General features: G+C 42.6%; 1 protein-coding gene across 5 annotated transcripts in view; it reads right to left on the bottom strand.

Moving 5' to 3' along the window:
• Utrn (utrophin) overlaps positions 1-26145 on the bottom strand; it is a 506130-nt gene that overhangs the window by 381286 nt on the left and 98699 nt on the right. For all 5 annotated transcript variants that reach the window (XM_075948903.1, XM_075948906.1, XM_075948904.1 and 2 more), the window contains one exon: positions 9925-9986. In XM_075948903.1, the coding sequence (XP_075805018.1) occupies positions 9925-9986 (62 nt within the window). The remainder of the gene's footprint in view (positions 1-9924; positions 9987-26145) is intronic.

The raw sequence follows: 26145 nt of genomic DNA, 5'->3' as shown, positions 1-26145 counted from the left end.
TACCCCTTTCCCGATGTTCACACAGCATAAGCAGTGATGACATTATTGGCGTACACTGTCAGCTCTCAACGAAGGAGCTCCAAATCCCTGCAGGAAGGCAGACAAGGAGGGTGATAGGGCTCCCTGTGGTGATATTTTGTTTGTCCTGTAACAAATAAAGATTGCCTGAAGATCAGAGTGTGGAGCTAGCCACTAGTTAGCCATAAAGGCCAGGCAGTGGTGGCATACACCTTTAATCCCAGCACTAGGGAGGCAGAAGCAGACGGATCTCTACGAGTTCAAGGCCACCCTGGGCTACACGACTTTGGTCCAGTCTAAAAGAGAAACAGCGAGGCAATAGTGGCTCACACCTTTAATCCCTGTATTTGGGAGTCACATGCCTTTAATCCCAGCACTAGAGAGGTGGAGACAGTAAGGGATAAGGCTGGGTGGAGAGAGGATTATAACACAGGAAAAGACACGCTCACCGCATTCAGTCTGAGGATTCCTAGGAACAGGATCTTGCCGCTCTGATCTGAGCATTTGAAGAGCTAAGAACTCTAGTGGCTGGCTACTCTGCTTCTCTGATCTTTCAGCACTTACCTCTATATTAAGACCAATTTAGATTCATGCTCTAGCTCCCCGGGGACAGAGTGAAGTGCCTAGACTCTCACCGGGAAGCCATCAAAATCTGTGGTTCCGAACTTACACATGACCTCCTCAATTAAAAGGTGCTTCTGTGCTGTGCTGAGCTCTTGAGCCCTGGATCCAGGTCCCAGCACTAGCACCCCTCAGCTAAGGGCCAGACAAGTTTTCTGCCAGCATGTCTTCCGTCTTTAAACAACGGTACTAGTCTCCACCCACGCCTAGAATCTGAAAGATGAAACACATTAAACTCTTCTCCCTGAGACTAGTTCATCACTGGCCTTTGCACACAGGTGTGCTGTTCACCTGCTCTTCTGCGTACTGCTCACTACACCACTGCCTTAGAAGACGATGGAAATGAGCTTCCCTGAACAACGGAAGCACCACGTAAGGCAGCTGCTTCTTCTCCTTCTGGCAACTTTTCGCTTTTGTTTCCATTTTTGTTTTGTTTTGAGGAAAAGTCTCACTAGTCTAGAACTCGCTCTACAGACTGAGCGGCTTCTTAGTTGGTGTCTTTGGTCATTTTAAAGACATTTAACTCCACTGGAAAAGGTTCTGTCGTGAGAGTTAGAAATTCGGCACCTGTATGCGTATTTTTTATCAATATAACACACTGAAAATGCACTGGAAAAAATTTATACATACACCCATGGCATGCATTTACAATCCCAGCATTCAAGAGGCTGAGTCAGGGGAATTGCAAGTTTGAGGTCTGCATAGAAAGTTCAAAACCAGTCCAAGAGCCCAGCAAAATAAGGGATTTGCGTAGCAGATACAATGCTCAGGATTCAATCCCCAGCACTACAAGAAAAAAAAAACTTCTCTCCCTCTCTCTCTCTCTCTCTCTCTCTCTCTCTCTCTCTCTCTATATATATATATATATATATATATATATATATATATATATATATATATATATCACACCCACCATGCACATGGCTTGTCACTATAAAACACTAAAGAGTCCTGAAAAAATACAAATACAAATGTTCCATAAAAATAAGAGAACATGTCCCCTCCCAACCTAGAAAGTAAAAGTAGCTTGTATATAGCGCTCTTCACATGGGATCAGAACTGTGCTTGTATAAATTATAGGACAAGGCAGTACAGACTTTAGCCATTGCTGGCTGTGTGGTCTCTTTTGAAACTACTCAATTTCCTGTTGCAATGTGAAAACAGTCACTCATAATGCAAGAACGGGTGAGCCAACTAGAATAGCAACTTTGTCTTAATTTTCATGGATACTGAAATCCAAATTCCATATAATTTCCATAAATTATAAAATAATATTCTGCTCATTCCTAACCACCTAAAAAATATAAGCATAATTTTAATGTAAAGACTATACAAAAACAGGCAGAAGAATAGTGAAATGTTCTAAGACAGTAGTAGCCAACACTCACTGTGTGCACAGGTTAATTCTAAGAACGATACAGATCTACAGTCATTATTTAATATGCATTCTTTCTTTCTAATGGTGTTCTAAAGAGAATATTCATTTTATAAGTGAATAAAGTGAGATATAAAGATAGCATAACAAGTGTGTAACGGAACCAGGATTTGATCCCATAACACCTGGCTCCAATTCCATGGTCTCAGCATTTGAGCGAACTAATATTACGAGGCACAGAACTGTGATGAACAGGGAAGTGAGGAGCAGTTGCTGGGATGAGAAACAGAGAGATGCAAATGTAGATACAGAGGCTGTAGATGTAGATGGATAGTAAATCCCCAGAGCGATGAGACCGATCTCTATCCTGTACTGAACTGAGACATGCATTTCCCAGCAGCACACTGGAAAGCATTCCTGGTGTTTTTATGCTGTGGGCCGTAAACATCGGCTCTGGGAAAAGGTCTAGAAAAGTCAAAAGTCATCTTTTAATAAAAATAAAAACTGATTCATCTTGACCATTTAAATCTGTGCAAGGCCTGACTTGCAGTAACTTCTCTGGCAGAGAACATGCAGCTGAATAATTCAATCAGACAAATACTTGGTGAATACCTCCTTTGTGCCTTAGCCCTGGTGAAAGGCCAAGTTCACATCACCCTCCCCGTTCAGAAGAGGCCTTTTTAATTGCTTCCCAATGAGCAGAAAAGGGTGCAGAAGAACAGTCTTGAACTTAAAGAGAAGATAAAGTTGTGTTCCATTTTGCTTTTTAAAACTATATTTTAACTCTATGCAGATGGGTGTCTGCCTTGATGTGGTATGTGAACCATATATGTGCAGTACCCACAGAGGCCAGATGAGGGCATCATAGCTCCTGGAATTGGTTGTGAGCTGTGTTGTGAGTGCTGGGAACCAAGACTGAGGGCTCTGGCCGAGGAGTCAGAGTTCTTAAGCACTGAGCCATTTCTGCAGGCTCCCACTTTTCTTTTAAAGAAAATAGCAAAACAGCATGATGACAGGTGCTGTAAGGCCTGGAGTGACCCACTGGAACCCACCGGGACTGGCCCTCACTCTCACCGCCCTTCCACCAGTACTTCTTAGAACAGTCTCAACATGAGTCCTGGCTAGGTTCACTGTTTTATTAGAGGAACCTAACATCGATGCTAGCTCCTGGGACATGGCTGCAACTAGATTTAAAACTGTGCGAGCAAAGAAGCCAACAATCATGGTCAAACAAGAGGAGAGGGAGAGCCAGGTGTTAAGAGAAAGCTTCACGTAGATGTGAAACATGACTACTGGGCTCATAACACACGTGATGACATAGCAGTGAAGCATGTCTACTGGGCTCTAACATACATGATGATAAAGGAGTAAAGCATGTCTACTGGGCTATCACACATGGGATGATAGAATGGAGGGAAACATGTCTATTGGGCTCTCTCACACCGGGAAGAGACGATGAAGTGAAGCGTGTCTGGTGAGTATCTCTCACACACGGAGAGTCAGCAGATGCTCCAGGCCCTACGCCAGCCCAGCATGACCACATAGGAATTAAGAGTCGCTGTTTGGCAGAACTTCCTGTTTACTAGAGAAGCTGGAAATCTGAACTAGCCCCTGCAGCCTCCTGACACTTGTAATTTTCGAGAACAGCACCAGGCAGATGAGTCTTGTCTACAGGCATACAGAGTCATAGGGTGAATGACAGGTAATCATCACATGGGGCGGGCCTTATCCAAATGAAATATAGGTTTAGTCAACAGTGAGTCTCTTGAGGAACTGTGAGTTCTGTGACCAGAACACGGACAAACGCACACAGGCGCATGACAGGCTGTGCTCTCACACAATAAACCAAGAAATGAGAATGTGGTTTTTAAAAACGTCATATGGGCCCAGCGGTGGGGAGCGCACACCCTTAACAAACAAACGAACACATACATAAATGAGAATACAACATTTGACAAATATCAAATGGAGTCCAGCAGTGATAACACACTCCTTTAATCCCAGCACGAGGGAGGCAGAGGCAGGTAGAACTCTGTGAGTTCAAGGTCAGCCTGGGCTACAAAGCAAGTTCCAGGACAGCTAAGACTGTTACACGGAGAAATGGGGCTAGCTAGCAGCTCAAATGCCTTTATCCAAAGGCATGTTCGCCAAGGCTGACAACCTGTATTCAGTCACAGGACCCATATGATCAATGGAGAGAACTGATTCCACATGATGTCTTCTGATCAGCACACTCTCAGGCAACGTCATGTGAGCACATAAACACACAGACACACACTAAATAAAAGAAACCTAATTTTTAATTTATAAAAATCAATTAGAATTCAGGCAGAAAGAGAGAGAAAGAGGAGGAATGAAGGGAGGGAGGGAGGGAGGGAGGGAGGGAGGGAGGGAGGAAGGAAGGAAGGAAGGAAGGAAGGAAGGAAGGAAGGAAGGAAGGAAGAAAAACTGCACTAACAGAGTATCTTCCCCACCGTCACCCCCACCCCCGAGACAGGGTTTCTCTGTAGCTTTGCAACCTGTCCTAGAACTAGCTCTTGTGGACCGTGCTGGCCTCAAACTCATAGACATCCACCTGCCTCTGCATTCCGTGCTGCGGATTAAAGGCCTGCACCACCACCTCCCAGTCCAAAGTATTTTAAAGATGGCAATCATGAATACCGAGTGTATTTTATGTTTACTACTTTCATTGGTATTGGAGAATTGGTAAAAAACTGAAATTTCTTTTTAAGAAGTATGTAGAGCTCTTAAAATAATTAGCTGTGTTGGTATAAAGTAACAGGTTCTAGGAAGCCTGCAGCGGTCCTCACAAGACTCACAGGAGATAGCCCATGTACAAGAGGGAAACAGTGATCCCAGCCATGACCACACACTCTGAAGCATCTTCTTTTCTGCCTCCTATGTATATGACTACTGACTGCCAAGATTCAAAGAGCAGAACACAGCACATAGACATGCATCCCTGTCCCTTCGTATGAATGGTGACCGCACGTGAGCAGCAACGCCTACATATTTATCTGGGATAAACGCCTCACAGCCTGCCTCATGTTCAGGCCATAAAAATTTCAAGTCTGGAATTGCAACTTATGGGAAATTGTCTTTGAAAAGGAGAAAAGCAGAAACACGCATAATGTTCTGCATTTTCCAGTTTGCATATTCTCCCCGTAACAACCCTGATGAAGGAGCGTCCATAATTTGTAGCCTCACCGCTCTGCCAGATGAGCAGCTCTGAAAGAGGGCCAAAGAAAATGCAGGCTCAAAGTCAGGACAAATTTCCCAACAGCTTCGCGGCCTCCCTAGGGAGAGCCCACATGCAAATGAGTCTGCAAAAGCCAGAGTCCAAAACGCTGCATTTTACAAACGGAGCCACAGTCTAATGTGACTTGTTTCCATTTGGAAGTGTGTGGCAGAGAGCAGAGATTTCCCAAGGAAATGGTACCTCGTGGGTTTCCTTTAACATTCCTAAGCAGTCATAATGTACATTTTCCCCATTGATGCGACAATACTTCTGGACAATACGAGACAGGTAATAATGACTGAGGGGGTATAATGGGGCAAAGGGTAAATGATGGTTACTTTTTAAAATTTATTTATTATGTATACAATATTCTGTGAAGAGGGCACCAGAGATCATTACAGATGGTTGTGAGCCACCATGTGGTTGCCGGGAATTGAACTCAGGACCTTTGGAAGAGTAGGCAATGCTCTTAACCTCTGAGCCATTTCCCCAGCCCAAAGATGGTTACTTTTAAAACTGTCTCACAGTTTGTTTGAGATCATAAAACAGGAATGGTACACCCAGGAACAAGTGTTTCTGAACCCTTTAAGCACCCACTTTCTCCTGGGTTCTTCACCTCTCACAACTCCAGACCATGGCTACTCAGTGTGTGTTGTTTCTCAGGGTCCCCAGGCTCTGAAACATTGAGACCCAGTAGTGTATTGACAAAGACTTGTAGCTATATACATATATAATATAGTCAGACATTTGCCTATGACCAGATACAGACATAAAACATACAGATAGAATGTCCTCTGGTGAGTGATTTTTTTTTAGTGTCTGTATAGCCATGCGTAGTTCTTAGTAAAAGATCGTTTTAGACCCATATTGTTCAATGTGATCAAGCCCTTTGTCTCTGACCAAGGAAACAACTGAACCAACTTTAAGCTTTAAGTCTGCTTCATTTGCTATGAATTAACTAGTTAAATGTCAAGATCAAGAAGTCTACTAAGGGATGGAGAGATGGTTGAGCACTGGCCGTTCTTCCAGAGGTCCTAAGTTCAATTTCCAGCACCTATATGGCAGGTCATAGCAATCTATAATTGTAGCCCCATGAAACCCAATGCCCTCTTTTGCTGTGCAGATGGACATGCAAACAAAATTCTCATGTACATAAAATATATAAATGAATAATTTTTGAAGAATTCTATTGAACAAAAAAGAAATGAATGGCATGTATAAGAGCCAAGTGGCTTTTTAACAATTATTCCGGTGTTGAAGAATTGAAAAGAAAGTTTGCATAGCTGGACTTGTTTATTTTTTACATTTACTTCTTTTATTTCGTGGGGGGGGGGGGTTCTGTGCGCCAAATGTGTGTCCATACATGCTGTGGTGCCTACGGTCGGATCCCATGGAGCTGGACTTACAGATAGTATTGAGTAACCATGTGGTTCTGGGGATCAAACCTGGGACCTCTGGAAGAGCAGCATGTGCTCTTAACTTCTAGCCCAGGTCTCCAACCCTGGCTTTCACTTTTAGTAAATAAATATGTAAAAATTTCAACCTATTGTATCTATTTTCATGAAATAATACAACTTAAGGTATTTTGCATTCATAATGTTGTTCTTTTCTTTCCAATAGAACTGTCTCTGTTTTCTGAATATATGGTTTTTGGCATATTAAATATATGTCTGTGTTATTGTCACTCATTTATTTAATAAACCAATTAATATTCAGTGGATGCTCATTAAATGTTAAAAGATAAGCCAGGTGTGGTGGTGCACGTCTTCAGTCCCAGCTCTTGGGAGGCAGAGGCAGGTGAATCTCTGAGAGTTCCAGGACAGACACGGTTGTTACACAGAGAAACGCTGTCTTGAAAAAGAAAAAGAAAAAAAAAAAAGTTGTGCACATTGAAAAAAAATAATCCCTCAGGCTGGGCATGATGGTGCACTCATTTTTAACCCCGAAACTCAGGTGGCAGAGGCAGGCAAATTTCAGTGAGTTAGAGGCCAGCCTGGCCTAAATAGTGTATTCTAGGACAGCCAGGGCTATATGGAGAAACTCTGTCTCCAAAAAAGAAAAAGAAAAAGAAAAGAAAGGAAAAATAGGAAGGGAGAGAGAGAAAGGAAAGGAGGGGGAAGGCATAGAAGGAGGCAGAGAAAAGGAGAGAGAGACAGAGAGAAAGAAAGACAGAGAGATAGGAAGGAAAAGGGACGGAGGGAGAGAAGAGGAGAGAAAGGCAGAGAGAGAGGGATAAGGAAACAAGTTCTTCATGGAGCTTTGCATTATCTGGTAATGGATATGTGCACCTATTTGAATTATAGCTAACGGAAATGGCAACACTTTGAGTATATGGAACATATCGACCCACATCTGTGAGCTCAGAAAAGGTATTTAGTACTATGACATTTCAGCTCAGGCAAGAAGGAGGACCAGGAGCTAGAACGAGATGGGTAAGGAAGCATGCACAAAGCCATAGGAGGCCACCAAGTTGGAGACACAGACAGTGGGACTATAACACAATGAGGAGGCAGCTGCAAAGCACGAAAAATTAGGAGTAAATGTAGGGACGTATAATGCCAAGGGCCTGAAAAGACAACAGAGATCAAAATTCACACTACACATCTTAAATCCAGACAATTCCAATGTTTTAAAGTGCAATTAACAAAGGAATACCCTATAAAAGAAAAAGGCAACCAGGCCTCGGAGATCATGTCAGCTTCAGGAAAACTAGAAAGGAGGAGAGGAAAAGAACAGAGGGAAAACAGCTCGTGGCTGCTAAATGTGCTCCACATGTTTAAAGACAATATTCCAAGAAGATGGAGTGATAATGCTTAAGCAAAATATAGCGCTAGCCTGGGGTAAAGACTTTCCTAGCGTATTTTCCTGGAGGAAAACACACAGCACCTTAATCAGTTCAAAAGAGATTTCATAGAGCTCCAAGTCTGCAGGCAGAGAAAAAGAATTAAATATATGTGCAAAAATGCATAAACTGCTCTACGGGTAATAATCAATTTCTTTCCAGCTAATTTTCATCTTTATGGATGAGAAGAACGTGTATCATCTATTTTCTACAATTTATAGAGCTGTAAAGTAGCTTATAAATAACAAAATGCCAGACTGAGGATGGGCTACATTGATAAGACTCTTGCCTACCATGCATAAAGATTTAGTTCCAAACCACAGTCCCTCGCAAATGAGGTGCAGTGGCATTTATGTTGAAGTTCAAGGTCATCCTTACCTACATAGCAAGTGTGAGGCCAGCCTGAGATACAGGAGACCCTGTCTCAAAATAATCATAATGATGATGATAATAGTAATGATGGTGAGCGGGAAGAAGGGGAGAAGGAGAAATTAAATTAACAAGTAATAGAAGGTAGAGTCAGTCTAGCTGGTTAAGCCAAACAAGGTTATCTGTTAATATTTTTCCAAGTTTTACAACTTTGACAAGTAATATACATAATAGTGACTTAGCAAAGGAAGGTGTCAGTGAGGATGAAGAGTGAGCAAATCCAGGATGAAGGCAGGTGTAAGACTAAACAAGATGGCACCTGTTATCCGATTGACACTCTGGATAGGGAGGGAGCCAGGAATGTAATGTCCAACAAGACGTAAATTCCTAAATGGCAGAAGATGCCATGGACGTCTGTTTGGATTTCTCACCATGGGATCCCTGAGTGAAAGGAGCCAGCAAACACACAAAATAATATTTCAGAGTTCATTGGAATATTTGTTAAAAGACACAACAAGAAGAAAAATAAATAAGTGTATTTTCTTCAATAGGACTCTGTGTGTATACACAAGATAGATAGAAGATAGATAGATGATAGATAGATAGATAGATAGATAGATAGATAGATAGATAGATAGATAGATAGATAGACAGACAGACTAACCAACACACTAACATCAGGATTACCCAATGAGGCTGCACAGAAATGGGAATGCAACCTTTCCCAGCCCAGCCAGAGTTAAGCTGCATAGGAATCCATGGAAATCTTGCAACCTACAAGAGTGCTGCATCCTCTCTATCCACCTGCAGATTAAACCCAGCTAAGGAAGGGAAACAACATGGATGAAGTCTGTGGTCCTGTCCGAAATTCTCCCTCTTCATATTCACATCCTCATTGTGTCTTGCGTAGTTTCCTTCTAGGCTTTGACTTCTTGCTGGCAGCAATCTACAGAGGAAGCTTCCAGGATCATCCCGCTTTTGATCCTTTCTCTAAACACAACAAGACTTTGCAGCTTCTGGGAGAGCACAACCCAGCCTGCTGCACACTGTCAGTAACCTCTGCTCCCCTGGAGGAACTACGGACACCCCAGGACAAATAGATGAGACTAAAGTCCCCTTTGATACTACAAAACAGTAACATGGTTCCACGGGGTAAACAGATATCCATACCTTTTTATAAATGTGCATATTTAAATGCCAACTTCATTAGGTAACCTGTCGGTGTCCTGAGAGAATCTATGTTATTTGGGAATATGAAACTGTCAACGACCATCACTCTCCCATTATGCATCCTCAGCTATCGCTTTATCGTGCGCCATCACCGCTGCACGGGGCAGAAAGGCTGCCTGAGTTTAATGGTTAACCATGCTAAGGGAACTGGTCATCTTTTTTAGCTGCCTGGACATGAGTCAGAAGGAGGCACAAACAATGCAGTAAAAAATCCATTGAAGTCTCAGTTACCTTTGAAAATCGAGCGTTTATCCATTTGGTAAAGGTTTTCTTCTGAACATCATTGTGCTCATCTACAGGAGAGAAAGAGAAAACGAGAAAAGATGAGCATTTATTCAGCTGGAGGATGTGATAAATACAACCTTCTCCTTCCTGGGGAGCTTAAAATAGACATTTATACAGCGTGAAGCAAAGGAGGCAGCTGACAATGAACCCACAGATGGGCCTGGTGTCTACAGGAAAGTGAGACTCGGTTACCTCACCCAAGGGACCAGGTTGTGCCCACTAAACCCAGGTAGATCACACCCAGTTATGAAATCCAGGCTTGTGTAGTACAATCTAGACTCTACTTCACAACTATGCATGTGACAATTTCAGATGCATTTTAAGTACATCGTCAAACACAATAAACATGTTAACATGCATGGTGGTTGGTTTTGAGTATCAGCGTGCTATACTCAAGGATCACCGTGAAGAGAGTCTCCGTGAGGGGTCAGGTGGATGTGTGGGGTGGGGAATTATCTTGACTGTGCTAACTGCATGGTCGAAGAGTGGTATCATCCAGGCTGGGGTACTAGACGGCACAAAATTGGGGACAGCAAACGAACAGCAGACATGCAAGCGTTAGTTCTCCCTTTGCTCTTGAAGGTGGATCTGTGCAGCTGCTTAAAGCTACTGCCTGAACCCCCACAATAACGGACTGTAACCTGGAATTGGAAGACAAATAAACCTGTAGCGTAGCGGCATGGCTTCTGGCTTGGATTCTGGGTGTTACAACCTAGGCTTTGATCTGCCTTCTGTGACGCTACCTTTTGTCACTAATACTATTTCTGATGTGTTTGATTCTTATAAAACATGTTATGAGAGGACCTGGAAAACCAAGAGGCCTCATGACTAAGAATTCTTGAGCATTTGGTTCCTTCAAGGAACTCCAGTTAAGAGGTTTTGGACTTGCTACGGTGTAAATTGTGTAAAAATTAAAAAGGCCTTTTACGAAGCAATGGGCAGTCAGTTCACAAAAAGCAGGTCCCCCGCTGCTGCTGCTGCATCAGAATTCATTCTGGAGTGACCCCAATTCTTCCACAGACCCACACAAAACAGAACACCAACAAAAACCCTTTCAGACAATAAAGCTAGACCAACCTGTCCCCCCAAAAGTTACCCAATACGAACTTAAGAGTTCATAACTATCCCTTCTTCAGAAGTCCTACCCCTTCAAAAACAAAAGGGGTAAGATTTCTAGTCAGTTCTCTAATTCTTCCCCTGCCCCCCGAAATACCAACATGGAGTCATAGAGGTTTTAAACTTTATAAATATGTTAATATTTAATTTTATTATGTTTAGATACGTGTGTGTGTCTATATGTGGTGAGTGCACGTGACCAAGGAATCCAGAGGAGGGCATCTGATCCTCTACCGCTGGAGATTCAAGGGATTATGGCCACCACGTGGGTGCTGTGTGAACTCACTTCTGCGAGAGCGGCATGTGCTTTTCACCACTAAGCCATCTCTCCAGCCCCCGAGACCAACATTCTGACAAGCAGAGAAACTAGAAGGATTTTAAAACATTTTCGACTTCTTTGGTTTTCATTCCAAATTCACTGTGCAAGGCAAGCAAACTTCAAGCAGGTGGAGCACCTCAAACTCCTTAAAAATGAGCAGAGTGAAGGAAGTATGCAAAAAAGACCACCCGGTACAGCAGCTGCAAAAACAAAGTGCCCAATGGCCAAAGAAACCACATCCCCGTCCACTCCTTCTGTGACTCTGAGCCAACTATCACAGGGTCATCCAGCTTCAAAGTCCTTTTCTGTCGGGTAGAAATAAATATTAACTGTATTGTAAGGGGTTGTGCTGGTAAGTGAAATTTTCAGAGAAACCTTGGTGTGGAGGTTTGAATGAGAGTGGCTTCCATACGTTAATGAATTTGAATTCTTGGTCCCCAGTTGGTGGAATGATTTGGGAAGGATTGGGGGTGTGGCCTTGTTAAAGGTGGTTGTGCAATAGGGGCAGCCTTTGAGGAATTAAAAATCTATGCCACTCTAGCTACCCACCCACCCCGCCCCCTTGGGGCTGATAAGTCAGATGGAAGCTCTCAGCTACTGCTGAGAAACCATGCCTGTTGTCTGCTGTCTGATCCCACGTTTCCTGCTGTGATGGCCATGCACTCGAACCCTCTGAAACTGTGAGCTTCAGATTACATACTTTCTCTCGTAAGTCGCCTTGGTCATAGTGCTTTGTCACAGTGGTAGAAAAGTAACTAAGACATCTGGTATCATCGTCACAAGGATGGTATAACTACTCAGTTGTAAACTAGAATCTTCAGATCTATGAGGCCACATAAACTTTTTCTCCTGTAAGCTGTTCTGGTTGATATTTTTATCAACTTGAACAAGCTACAGTTATCTGGAAAGAGGAACCTCAGTAGAGAAAATGACAGGAAATGCTTCTATCAGACTGGTCTATTCACAAGTCTGTAGGGCAGTTTCTTCATTAATGATTGATGTTGGAAGGCCCAACCCACTATGGATAGTACCACCCCCAGCAGCCAGTTATGGAGGATATAAAAAAAAAAAAAAACAAACTGAGCAAGCCAGTTAGCAGCATTCCCTCATGGCTTTTAGTTCAGTTCCTGGTTCCAAGTTCCTATTTAACTTCTGGCTCCATGGACAGTGACCCAGAATATGTAAGCCAACTTGTTTTTGTTCATGGTGTCTTTAACTTTACTTCATAGATATAGACAACTGGCTAATACCTAAGCTTTTGGTAAATTTGTATTCTACTGACTTATGGAAGATGTAGCAATTTGAATGAAAATGGTCATAAGGGGTATATGTTGAAATACTTAGTCCACAGTTAGTGAAACTGTTGGGAAGGATTCAGAGGTATGGCCTTGTTGGAGGAGGTGTGTCACTGAGAAATGATCTTTTGGTTTCAAAAGCCCACACCAGCCTAGTCTCAGTTACCTCTCTCTGCTTCCAGTTAGGAGATTAGAATGTAAGTTTTTAACTACAGCTCCAGCACCATGCCAGCCTGTTGCCATGGTCCCCGCCATAATAGTTATGAATTGCAACCCTCTGGAACTGACTCTCAAATTAAATGCTTTCTTTATAAGTTGCTTTGGTCATGGGGTTTTGTCACAGCAGTAGAGAAGTAACCAATACAGAAGCATAATTTATAATTAAAAGGCTGTTCCTGTGATAAATATAACAACTCTAGAAAGAAGGTGTACGTTTACAGATCCATAAAGGAAACTGGAGAGCAAGGCACCAATGGAACAAGAGTATCAAAGGACACTGCTCTCTAAGAAACTTGATGTTAATGGCACTGGAAGGTGACCTCCTTCCCAGAAAGAATGAGGAAGACAGCAATCAGCCCTTACTTCAGCCTTATACATTATCTGATCAATGCCACAGAGTCATTAACCAAGGAGACTTGCTTACACAGACACAGTGTTCCATCCTTTACCATAAAATCCCAGAGGGACAGAGCTGACAGCATAGCCAGTGTACAAGGCTATATGGGATACATCTACCTGCAAACGGAAACGACGTAAGCCTAGCTGAAACGGATTCAATTTTAGACATCTGTGTTTAGGGCACTTAAAAATCCTAATAACAAGAAAAAACCCTAATAACTTGTTCCATGACTCCAAAGAAGGTTTAGTTTTAAGTTTTTTGTTGTATCCACTATCCTTTAGGACTATAAGAAATAAAGTCCAGAAATAAACTTTCTCTTACTTTCAAAATGTTTACATGATTTAAGAATCCTTAACAATAAAAATGAGGAAAACACTAACATATATATAACCACATTTTGTTACTTAACATATTTCAAAGTTTTAACTTTCACAAATGTAGTAAGCCTAGAAATATGGCCCAGTGGTATCCCATGTGCCCAGCACAGCCAAGGCTCTGGTTCCAATACCCAGATGGGTGGGTGATGGGGTGTAATTAAAGTTTCTAATAAGACACAGTTTTTCCTTCATAGGTTGGCCAAATAAAGGATTACCTACCTCTTTATCTTTCTATATCATCAATTAATTATAGAATTAAATCAAGATTCACAATAAAATTTTACATAAAGAGCTATAAAAGTAGAACAGTGTTTCTTCTAACACAGCCTATAACATTTAGTCAAATCAACATCTATATATACCTCAGTACCTGATATGAAATGGAGTGTTTGGCCATAAAAGATAAGATCCAGATGCTCAAAAACACCCCCAAAATATACAAACATTCTTTTTTAGTTATTTACCTATGGTGCTTTGAAAGAAAATGGCCCCCAAAGAGAGAGGCACTATTAAGAGGTGTGGCCTTGTTGGAGGAAGTGTGTCATCGTGGGGGCGGGCTTTGAGGTCTCTTTTGCTCAAGTTTCTCTCACTGTGCCAGTCAGTCTCCTTCCTGCAAGATGTAGCACTCTCAGCTCCAGCACCAAGTGTGCCTGCACACTGCCCTGTTCCCCATCATGATGAAAATGGACTGAACCTCGGAAACTGTAAGCTGCCATCGTAATTAATGAAATGTTTCCTTTATAGGAGTTGTCATGGTGTTTCTTCACAGCAATACAAACCCTAAGACATTACCTAAGACAATTAGAGGAGGTAAGAAAAGATTTGCATTTAATATACCTATAAGTTGACCCCTCTCGCACTCCATGATCTACAAAGATTCAGTAAATGAACAAGAAGTAACCTGTAGCTTTTCAATCAGAAGATGAAAAATGTAAAACATGAGGAATAGGTCTTTCCAGAGGACTGGAATGGATTCACAACACCCATGTTGAACAGCTCAAAACTGCCCATCTCCAAGGGAGCATGTGATTTTGGCCTCCTTGGACACCTGTATTCATATACACATACTAACACCACACACATATGCACACGTGTGTGCACACATACAAGCATACACACACATGTGAAATAAAACGCCTTTTAAAGGAAACAAACGTAGAGCCATTGCTAGTACAATAACTGCCCTCCACGTCACAATTTACTAAATAATCCTGGCCCAAATTCCTCACCAGCAAAAGAGACTCAGAAACAATGAAAAAAACTGTCATACTGTTCTCATCTATCCTTCACCTCCCTGGAACATTACACAGAACCTTCCTCTCTGGGGATGTAGTCTCTGGTAGAGTGATTGCCTTGCAAGCCTCGGAACCCAGAATCAAATCCATTTCCACAGAAAAACAAAAACCTGTAATAGTCACAAACTAAGCCAGGAAGACGCCTCAACGGGTAAAGGAGCTTATTGCCAAGTCACATGGTCTGAGTTTGATTCCTTGGACCTATGTAATAGAAGGAGAAACTAGACTCCCTATATGCACATCATGGCCCACATACACGCGCGCGCGCACACACACACACACACACACACACACACTTAATTAATACAAATACAAGGAGAAAACTAGGGAACTGGAGAGATGATTCAGCAGCTAAGAGCACTTACTGCTCTTCCAGATGACCTAGGTTCAATTCCCAGCAACCACACTGGGCAGCTCACAACTAACTATAACTCCAGCTTCAGGGGATCCAATGCCGTCTTCTGGACTTCATAGGCATCCACATACACATCACACACACACACACACACACACACACACACACACACTCACAAATAAATGTTAGAAAACATTGGGAACAGTTTCAGTCTATTATAGTTTTCTTCATCATAAAACCAATCGATTGGTTTAATTCCTCAAAAGGAATGTTCAAGAATCCAACCTAACTCGCATCTAATTAGATTGATCCCATACTGACTGAAGGGGTGAGAACAACATAGGGCTGATCCACCTGCTCAACCATGCATTCTTCCAGGGTTCTTAGCTTAAACCACTGTTTTCATTACACAGGAATTTTAGAATTCTCTTCTGAAAGCCTTGGCTGTCTTAGCAAATCTCATCATTGGTGACCTTTCTCCATTAGGGGAAAAAGCACGGGGCTGACTTAGGAGAAAAAAAAATGTGTTAAACTCCTTACAGCTGCTCTTCCAAATTCTTCTAAATATTTTGCTCTTCTGAAACACTCCTGACACGTTCATACAAATCCAAGAGCCTTTGATGCTGCCTGGCCTAGAATTTTATCGCTGCGATCCAGAAGAAAAGTGGAAAAAAAAAAATCAACCAGACCAATAAAGTCTGCATGGTTTAAAAGTGTTTTCACTTCACCAGCTCAAGTGTGTAATAAAATGTCTCTTTGTAGAACTTTGCAATGAGCAGCTAGGGGGCTAGCTGATAGGTCAAGTGCTGGCCACAAAACAATCAGGACTAAGTTCAGAATGTCAGTACCCCTGTGAAAAATCAGGCATGGTGGTATGCCTGTAATCCCAGTCCTGGGGAAGCAGAGATGGGAACCCAGGGCCTAGCTACCCCGACAATCGAGCAAAATTAACTAAGTTCTGAATTAAGTGAGAGACCCCATCTCTCAAAAACTAGAGAGTGCCTGAAGAAGATAATCAACATTGACTCTGGCATCACAAACGTGTGCACACAAAAATACATAAATCGCATAAACACACACACATGCGCACGCACACACACCTTTTTATGCATACATAAATTCAGACAGTCAAGCCATCATGAAAACCACTAACATTAAAAGGAGCGCATTGTTCCCCCTAACACATCACTCTGAAGCAATTTAATAGGGACCAACTGGCTGGCACTACCTGAGTTCCCCAAATGCCAGCATTCAGAAAAGAAATGCAGACTATAAGAAATGTCTGGCTGGATGCCTTAGAACTCGGGCTGACTTTATTATTAAAGCCTCTTTCACAAGCACAAACTTAACACATCCCGGAAAGTGGGGATAGCTGCAAAAGCCTACACAAAGCCCCACTTGCTCTTTCTCTGGGCTTTCCACCTCAGTGGCCTTTCACACGCCGTGATAAAACACACACATGCCTTCTAGTACTCTCCTGATTTCTGGGCTCTCTAAATTAAATCATCTCATTTGTTCAAAGAATAGACATCAAAATACCACAGGAAATAGTAAGTATCATCTAATCATCTGGAAGATAGTATCAGTCTATAGACAAAGAACAAGCCAACAGGAAACAGACCCTTCCCAAGCACAGGAAGTTGAGACTCTCTGACCATACTCAGAGATCCAGGAAAAGCAAACAAAAAACCTTGAAACTAAAAGTGTAGCCTTCAAATGATCCACAGTAAAAATGTGAGATGCTGAAACACTGAGTGTTTGCTGGGGGTCCAGTCAGCAATGAGAAGCCCAAGTCGATAGCTTCTCTGTCTCACTTTCCAGAGCTCCTAAACTTCACTTGAAAGAATGTGTAAGATTTATGGGGACCCGACATTACCTTAAACCTCTCTAGAGGTTCATTTTTGCAAAGGGAAAAAAAATCTTCAAGCCTTAAATATTGGGGGTAGGGCTTCACCTTGGGGGAACAGCAATTGCTGGAAGGCACGAGGCCCTAGGGACAGCCCCAACACAGAAAACAGTATTGTATGTGTGCTGCCCACACTGGATGCATGTTGTAAATGCTTCACTTTGGATTTCTGTCCCAGGAATGAACTTTCTTTAAAATCAGTTGTGATAAAATAGAATGACAAACGGGCGGTGGTGGCGCACGCCTTTAATCCCAGCACTTGGGAGGCAGAGGCAGGCGGATCTCTGTGAGTTCGAGACCAGCCTGGTCTACAAGAGCTAGTTCCAGGACAGGCTCCAAAACCACAGAGAAACCCTGTCTCGAAAAACCAAAAAAAAAAAAAAAAATAGAATGACAAAGAGTTACTCAGGGAGACTGAGTGACAGTGAGGAGTCACTGTCAGGGAAACCCCTAGAAACCTGAGTTTTGTTTTGTTTTATGACTGCTGAGAGATTTAATCACCTCATGAAATAAAATTCCTATAAAATTGGATTTCTCATGTCACCTTTATTCCTACTAAACAGGGACTCTCGAGTAACGGATTTCATCAACAAACAATTCTAGATTTAGGGAAACTCTACAAATGAAAGTTTTAAAAATTTAACACGGAAAGCAGACGTGATCTTCCTTCAGCCTTTAGCATGAGTTCCTCTGTCGGTAACAAAAATATATCCTTACAAGATGCAGGCAATCACCCAACAGTCTCATTTCAGCTGATTTGTGTTATTCCTTTCCCCATATTGTGAGGGATTCTTTAAACTCTCCATAAATTGATACAATTGCACACTAAGACTTTCTCGAAAATTCAGCATCTCTCACAAAATCTTGCAGAGTTGAGCTTGGTGGTACAGGCCTGTCACTACCACTATGGAGGAATATGCACAATGGGAACAAGCTTAAAGCCGGACTGGACCACCAAAGGAGGCTCTGTCTCCAAAAAGCAAATTTTTTAAAAAAGAGAACAAGACTGTCAGTAGCCAAATGATGGAGGAAGGTCATTAATTAATAAAGAAACTGCTTGGTCTTTGATAGGCCAGCCCTTAGATGGGTAGAACAGACAAAACAGAATTCTGGGAGGAAGAAGGCAGTGAGCCAGACGCCATGCCTCTCCTCTCCGAGATGGATGAAGGTTAGGATCTTCCTGGCAAGTCTGGTGCTACACAGATTATTAGAAATGGGTTAATCAAGATGTGAGAATTAGCCAATACGAGGCTAGAGCTAATGGGCCAAGCAGTGTTTAAAAGAATACAGTTTCCATGTAATTATTTCGGGTAAAGCTAGCCGGGAGCCAGGCGGCGGGAAGAGGTCTGCCGCTCCTATTACAACAGCCAAGTTTCTCACTACGTTTGTTAAGCAGCAATATTTTTTCTATATAGCTGATGTGCAAAATTGTTTTTTACATTTGTTTTACACTTATCTATTTTGCCTGTGTGTGTGTGTGTGTGTGTGTGTGTGTGTGTGTGTGTGTGTACACGGACATTTGTGAGTCCATGCACACATGCACCACAGGCGTGTGAAGGTCAGAGAACGACGTGCCAGAGCAGATTCTCTGCATTCACCATGTAGGTTCCTGGGATGGAACTCAGGTTGTAAGGCTGAGCAGTAGGCACTCTGTCTGCCACCAGCCCAAAATCTTTTAACAACACAATCACAACACTGCGCCAACCATGGTCCTCCTGCAACAATACCAGCACCAGTGAAGTCTGTGCCCTTCTGCCACGTCTCTTCTGATTTTTTGCCTTAACGCCTGTCATAATTTGGGTTTCTATTGCTGTGATGAAACACTGTGACCAAAAATAAAATTGGGGAAGAAAGAGTTCATTTAGCTTATACTTCCATATTGCTGTTCATCTTCAAAGGAAACCAGGACAGGAACTCAAACAGAACAGGAACCTGGAGGCAGGAGCTGATACAGAAGCCATGCAGGGGAGCTGCTTACTGACTTGCTTCCCATGGCTTGCTCAGCCTCCTTTCTTTTAGAACCTAAGACCACTAGCCCAGAGATGGCACCACCCACCATGGGCTGGGCCGGGCCCTCCCCCATTGATCACTAACTGAGAAAATGCCTTACAGCTGGATCTCACGGAAGCATTTCCTCAACTGAGGCTCCTTTCTTCCTCTCTAGTGACTCTAGCTAGTGTCAAGTTGACACACAAAACCAGCCAGAACAAGCCCCCTGCATAATGTCTATCATACATATTAGGAGATCTCAGCATGCAAAGCAATACCACGTGTCCATGAGTTAAGTCGCAATCTTGCTGCTCAAGGCTCTCTCAAGGAATTCCCACATTTTTAAGTTGACAACTAATATTTATCATGAATCTGAATAGGCAAAAATATGTAATTTCTAGTTGCAGTTCTTTTCTCATTCAAATAATAGAGGAGACTCTTCTTCTGTTCCCTAACTGACAAGACTATTCCTCCTTGTCAAACTAATCAGCTATATCTCTGGCAAGAGAAGGCTGACTTCAGTTTTCTATTTAAAATCACATTGATATATGTCTCCAGGGGGACTAGCTCACTTCAGAATCCTCTCTCCAGGATGGATAGGTGGATGGGTGGGTGGGTGGGTGGGTAGATGGGTGGATGGGTAGGCAGATGGATGATGGGTGGGTGGATGGGGGGAGGGTAGAAGGGTAGGTGGGTGGATGGGTGGATAAATGCTGTCTGAATACAAAGCCTTACCCAGGATGTAATCGAGCACTGGGCAATTGAACGATTCTTACAGGAGTGTTCTGAATTTTGTGTGTACTGAGTGCCTGACAGCAGGGCACCACGGTGTGAGTTGGGAATGGTGGGAGGCATGCTATTCCATCAGAAACCAGGCAGGGAGCAGTGAAAGGTGGACACAGTGAAGTAAAGCATCTAAGACGTGCTTCAGAGATCACCAGGAGAGCGTCCATGGCCACAGAGGGCACAGTCCAGGGAGACTTCAGGGAGTGACAGTTCTTCCAATCTAGCAGAACAGCAACCAGGGCAGAATCTACAAGGAAGTCATTGTACGGCTGTCACTATCAACAGCGGGAACGCTAAGGAAGCTGAGGAATGGGAGGAATGCGTTCTTACTGTACCTTCAAATAAAGCTAGACTGCTAGAAATATTCTCATGCTGAAAAACTTAATACTCATCCATGAACATGAATTGGCCAAGCCATATTTGCTGGGCATTCTACACTACAGATTAAAAAGAAAATAATCCCTTCTGTCTAGAAGCTAAATACATGAGGGTCCTATGAATCACTAGCTGGAAGGGTTCTAGCTATCTGATGCTGAGTATAACAAGACCCTAAGTCCTATTTCCAAAACTGTGCTGTCTAGAGAAATGTCACACAAGTAATACCACAGAGTTTTGGGTTTTGTTTTGTTTTTACTTCTTTTGGAGATGCTAGGGCTCAAACATAGGACCTCATCATGTAGTCAAGACAGGACTCTGCCAGTGACCTATATTCCCCAGCCCTCTTTTCATACTGTTTATTTTGAGACAGGGTCTCACTAGTTGCTAAAGCTGGTCTTGGATTCACAGTATAATCTAGGCTGGTCTTGAACATGTGACCCTCCAGCCTACGCTTGAAAAGTAGCTGGAATTATAGCCCTGTACCGCCAGACTTACCTTGACACACATACTCTACTAGCAACATTTTAAAACCAAGTAAATTTCATTTTAGTATATGTGCTATTTAAAGGTTCATTTTTTATTTAACCCGCTGCACATGAAATATTATTTCCACATATACTCGATACTTTACAGTGCGCTGCTGTCTAACACCTGTTCTCATCCTAAGACTTTGTAACCTAATGCGTATGTCATTCCCAGGACCATCTGAATCCGGATGAGCCAAAAGCAGGTGCCCAGGAGTCAGAGCTGTGGAAGATCAGTTCGACTCCAGAATATCTTTACATTTACTGTAGTTAAAGCCTTCATAGCCTTCAAAAGGACTAAGAGAAACAGCTTATCTCACCTGCTAAACAGGCTGTCAGACTGCTAAAGAGCCTAGGGCTGATACTGACTGTTTAGTGAATGCCAATGTCCATGGCACTATTCTATCTAATAATTGTCTCCATTCGAACCCTGAGAGGATGGATACTCCTATAACTCCTATACCTCAGTTTCAGGCCTTTGGAGCTCATTGTGTCAACCAAAAGTAAAAGAAAATTTAACAGCGCAAATGATTATTTTGGCTTAGATCATTTTATAGAACGTCTGCTCTAGTAAGTGAATAAACAAGAGAAACTCTAGTGTTCAATGAAAGCCTTGTCTCTTGCTCAGTGGCAGTTAATGTACAACACTATACAAAAGGCCAAACAATGACACTGACTGAATGTCTTGTTATTCTGTTTCCGTGAAGAGACACCATGACCAAGGCAACTCATAAAAGAAAGCGTTTCATTGGGGACTTGCTAACAGTTTCAGAGATTTTGCTCCATGGTCATCATGGTTGGGAGACTAGTGGCACACTGGAAGGCATGGTGCTGGAGAAGTAACCAAGAGCTACATCCTGAGCCACAGTCATAGAGAATGGCATTGAGCCTGGCATGGGCTTTAGAAACCTCCAAACTCACCTCTAGAGGCATACCTGCTACAACAAGGCCACACCCCCTGACACCATACCAACAGTTCCTCTCAATGATGACCAGTCATTCAAACATATGAGCCTATGGAGACAGTTTTCATTCAAACCAATCACTGAGTGTCTACTATACATGATTCTCAAAACAAGGACTAGCAGCACTCTCAAGAACGTAGCGTTCTTGGACTTGACAGATAGCTCAGCCAGGAAGGTACATGTGGTAAAAAGCATGAGGACCTGACTTCAACACCCCAAAATCCACAGAAAAAAAATCCAAGGATGGTGGTGCACACTTGTGGTCCCAACATGAGAGAGGTAGAGGCAGGTAGGACCTTGGGATTGGTTGGCCAGTCCGGTTGGAAAGCTCCAGGTCCCAGAAAAACAAACTGGAGAGCTCCTGAGGAATGGTGCCCACGGTCATCCCCTGGCTTTCAAATGCATTTTTATACTGTACACACACACACACACACACACACACACACACACACATAAAGAAGGTATGGCTATTACTAACAAAAGCAGATAAGACAAGTACTGAAAAATAGGCCATTTTAAGTAATATGTTACCTACAGATACATTCAGGAATATATAGGCAAGATATTTCTTGATGTTGCAAGGAAGGAAGTGAAGAATAATTCAAGGGATAGTTTGCATTTGAGCCAGGTCCTGTTGTGTGGAAAGTAATTGCTGATTGAGGCATGTGAAGTGGTCAGAACATGCATTTGTGAAGCAGTGAAGGGCTGCAGGCAAGTCCTAATGGATGGAAGTGGATGAAATGAGAGCGTTATAAGCCATTTGCTTTCGCTGTGCAAGCACACACCATGATGTAAAGGGGCTTTAGTGAAACTGATTTTAAAAATGGACGCAGAACACCCATGATAACTTCTAAAAGCATGCAGGGCTAGGAAGAAAGGGGATAAGAAAGGAGGAGACAGAAGCAATAGAAATCGAATCCTTTGAAGTATAGATTTTTCCCCTTAAACACTGAGTACATGCATGACTACAAAGCCAAGAATTAAAATATCACTCTATTTCTAAGAAGATTCTAATTCTCATACTCGATTATTTTAATTTCTAGATTTTTTCAGTCCTATAAAGATATAGAGGTTGGTGGGCAAGACACAAACTGAGCTGACAGGTCTGCCTGTGTACATTAACGGGGGATGGTGAGAATAAGACAACCCATTTGTATCTATAATTACAGGCAAATCTAGATGGGAGGAAAAATTTAGATGCCAATAGGTAATGGGAAGGGCTCCTGCATAAAGTAAAAAAAAAATGCATTAGGAAGCAAGAGAAGGGGGCTGGAGAGATGGCTCAGAGGTAAAGAGCACAGGCTGCTTTGCCAGAGGATGTGGGTTCAATTCCCAGCACCCACACTCACAACTGCATTCCAGAGAATTTAACACTCTCATATAGACATACTTTCAGGCAAAACATCTGTGGTGGTTTGAAAGAAAACGGAGCTCAAAAGAAGTGGCACTATTAGGAGGTGTAAACTTTCTGGAGTGGGTATGGTCTTTTTGGAGGAAATGTGTCACTGTGGAGGTGAACTTTGAAGTCTCATATATGTTCAAACTACGCCCAATGAATCAATTCACTTCCTGCTGCCTGTAAGATGTAGAATTCTCAACTCCTTCTCCAGAACCAATCTGCATGCACGCCTCCATGTCCTTCTACAATGATAATGGACTAAATCTCTAAAAATATGTCACCCCAAGTAAATGGTTTTCTTTTATAATGCCATGGTTTCTCTTCATAGCAATAGAAACCCCAAGACAACATCAATGCACATAAAATTAATTAATAAAAAGAAAGGAAGAAAAAAACAAGAGATGTTCCTATCCTGTTTTACAGGGAATCTCATTTATTTGTTAAACAGGAACTCACCAGATTAACCTGTTTGTTTTTACACCTGCTTTTTCAGAGGGCTTTGCACTTCAGTCTGAAGAGGTAACTAGGTGTAAAATAACTGTACCTACGGAAGGCACATGTCCCCAAGTCAACTCAGAAGAAAAACAATGTGCAAAATGGGGTCAAACATTCAACATACAATTTTTGCAATAAACTCAAGATTGGGTCAAATCACTTAACAAACACTTTTTGCAATAAATTCAAATACTAACACATAAAATGATAGGGTATAGGTCACTTATGAAGATGAAGACAGTAAAAAATATATACACAAGAAATGCCATAGAAGACAGCAGAGTTGAACCTGCAGACAGGGGTGCCAATGAGCCAGTCCTGAGGGTGTGAGGGGGAATAACTGGTACTGCTTCCCTCATCTGCTGTGTAGTAGTGGATTTGAGAGAAAGATGCCCTCCCCTCATTGCCCCTACTGCCTCAATCTAGTGAGGAAGTTGACCCTTGTATTTCTGAAGTTTCTGTCCCACGCAATCCTGCAGCTGTTCAGTCCCAAAGAAACACACAGAGGCTTATACTAATTATAAACTGTTTAGCCTCTTAGCTCAGGCTTATTACTAACTAGCTCTTACAACTTAAATTAACTCAAAATTCTTATCTATGTTTATCCACGTGGCTTGGTACCTTTTCTCAGTATGGCATTTTCATCTTGCTTCCTCTGCATCTGGCTGGTGACTGAGTCTCCCTGCCTTTCCTCTTCCCAAAATTCTCCTAGTCTGGTTTCCCACTTATACTTCCTGCCTAGCTACTGGCCAATCAGCCTTTTTCTTAAGCCAATATGAGTGCCAAATATTTACAGTGTACATAGGCCTTATCCCACAGCAGACCCTCCTTTTTAATAGCTGCAATCCTCCCACTCTGGGAAAGCAGGCCCTGCACCACATCTGGGAAGCACAATAGAGCCAACCCTGTCAGCCAAGGTGTGGGTGGGCCAGACCCAAAGCCGTGAGTTTGGGAGAACTTAACCCACTATTCTGTCATGTGGGTAGCTGTGCCTCCCCCCTTACCAGCTTCCGTATTCAGGAAAGTAGACCCTGCAGCTCACTTGGGCAATATGGTAGCACTCACCTTGTTGGCAGAGGCACAGGTGAACTGGCCCTGAGGGAAGGAGAGTAGAATAGCTGGCCATACCTCCTTCATCTGTCATGTGGTGGTGAGGGAGAGGGGAAGATGCCATTCCCCTTGCCCCTGGCACCTGTAATGGGTGAGGGAGTTGACCTTCCTTCTTACCAGCTACAGCACTAGGGAAAGCTCTGAACTTCGTCTGGGCATCACAATAGAGCTGACCCTATTGACAGGGGTGCAGGTCAACCTCCTGAAGACTGTGAGCATGGGAGATCTGGTACCACCCCTCATCTGCCATATGGTGATGTGCACAGGGGATAAACAATACGATTATGGGAGAAAAGGAGACATGTTTGTCATTTGTTCGTGTACTTTAATGACATGACACCTGCTACAAATATGCTTACATTTTAAAATGTGGCCGATGATATAGATTGTTTTCTTTTCTCTATTTGGAGGTTTTTAAGTTGAGTCACAATTTAAAACCAAAGCACAATGCCATAAACATGAAGAAGGATTGGTAGCATGGCTTGGGGGGTGACGGCACTTTCTCTGCAAGCCTGACGGCCTGAGTTCTGTCCCTGGACTCCTGACCACGGTTAAAGGAGAGAGTCCGCTCCACAAAGCTGTCCTCAAACCCCCACACTTGCAATGCGTGTGAACAGGAGTCATTCTAATCATTAAAATTTCAAAACGGAAAGTCCACTAAAATGCAATCTTTTGTCCAAGATAAACATTTATGAGAAGCAGGAGAAAGTGTCAGGGAGGAACAGTCTGTTCTGCCTTCAAAAGTCAAGGGGAAAAACACAAATTTCTTCCCACGAAAGATATTGCCTGAGAAAGCAGCCCGTACAACACAGCCCCGGGCTTTCAGGAAGCAGCATACAATGAGATGAGAAGCATTCACAGGAGCTACTAAAATATTTTTTAAAAACTTGAAAAGCATATTCTGCTAGGACTGGGCAAGAACCAGATAAAATCTACAATGCAGGCAGACATTCATCCCACTTCAAACTCAAGTCATTCCCCTAGAGTGCTGACATTTGTATACTATTCTTTATGTCCTTGTCACAAATTATGGCTCTCTAACCTCTGTTGGTACAGTTCTTGCCTAGGATGCGAGAAACCCTGGGTTCAATCCTCAGCACCAGGTAAACAGGGCAAGGCTGTAATCCCACCACATGGAAGAAAAGACGGGAGGATTGCTGTAAATTAGAAGCCAGCATGAGCTAAATGGCAAGACCCTGTCTTAAAAAATCAAATAAGTACATTTCAAAAAAATTATAG

The sequence above is a fragment of the Microtus pennsylvanicus genome, chromosome 1 (assembly GCF_037038515.1).
Source record: "Microtus pennsylvanicus isolate mMicPen1 chromosome 1, mMicPen1.hap1, whole genome shotgun sequence".
Lineage (NCBI taxonomy): Eukaryota > Metazoa > Chordata > Mammalia > Rodentia > Cricetidae > Microtus > Microtus pennsylvanicus.
The sequence above is the reverse complement of the archived record's forward strand: the minus strand, read 5'-3'. Positions and strand labels throughout refer to the sequence as shown.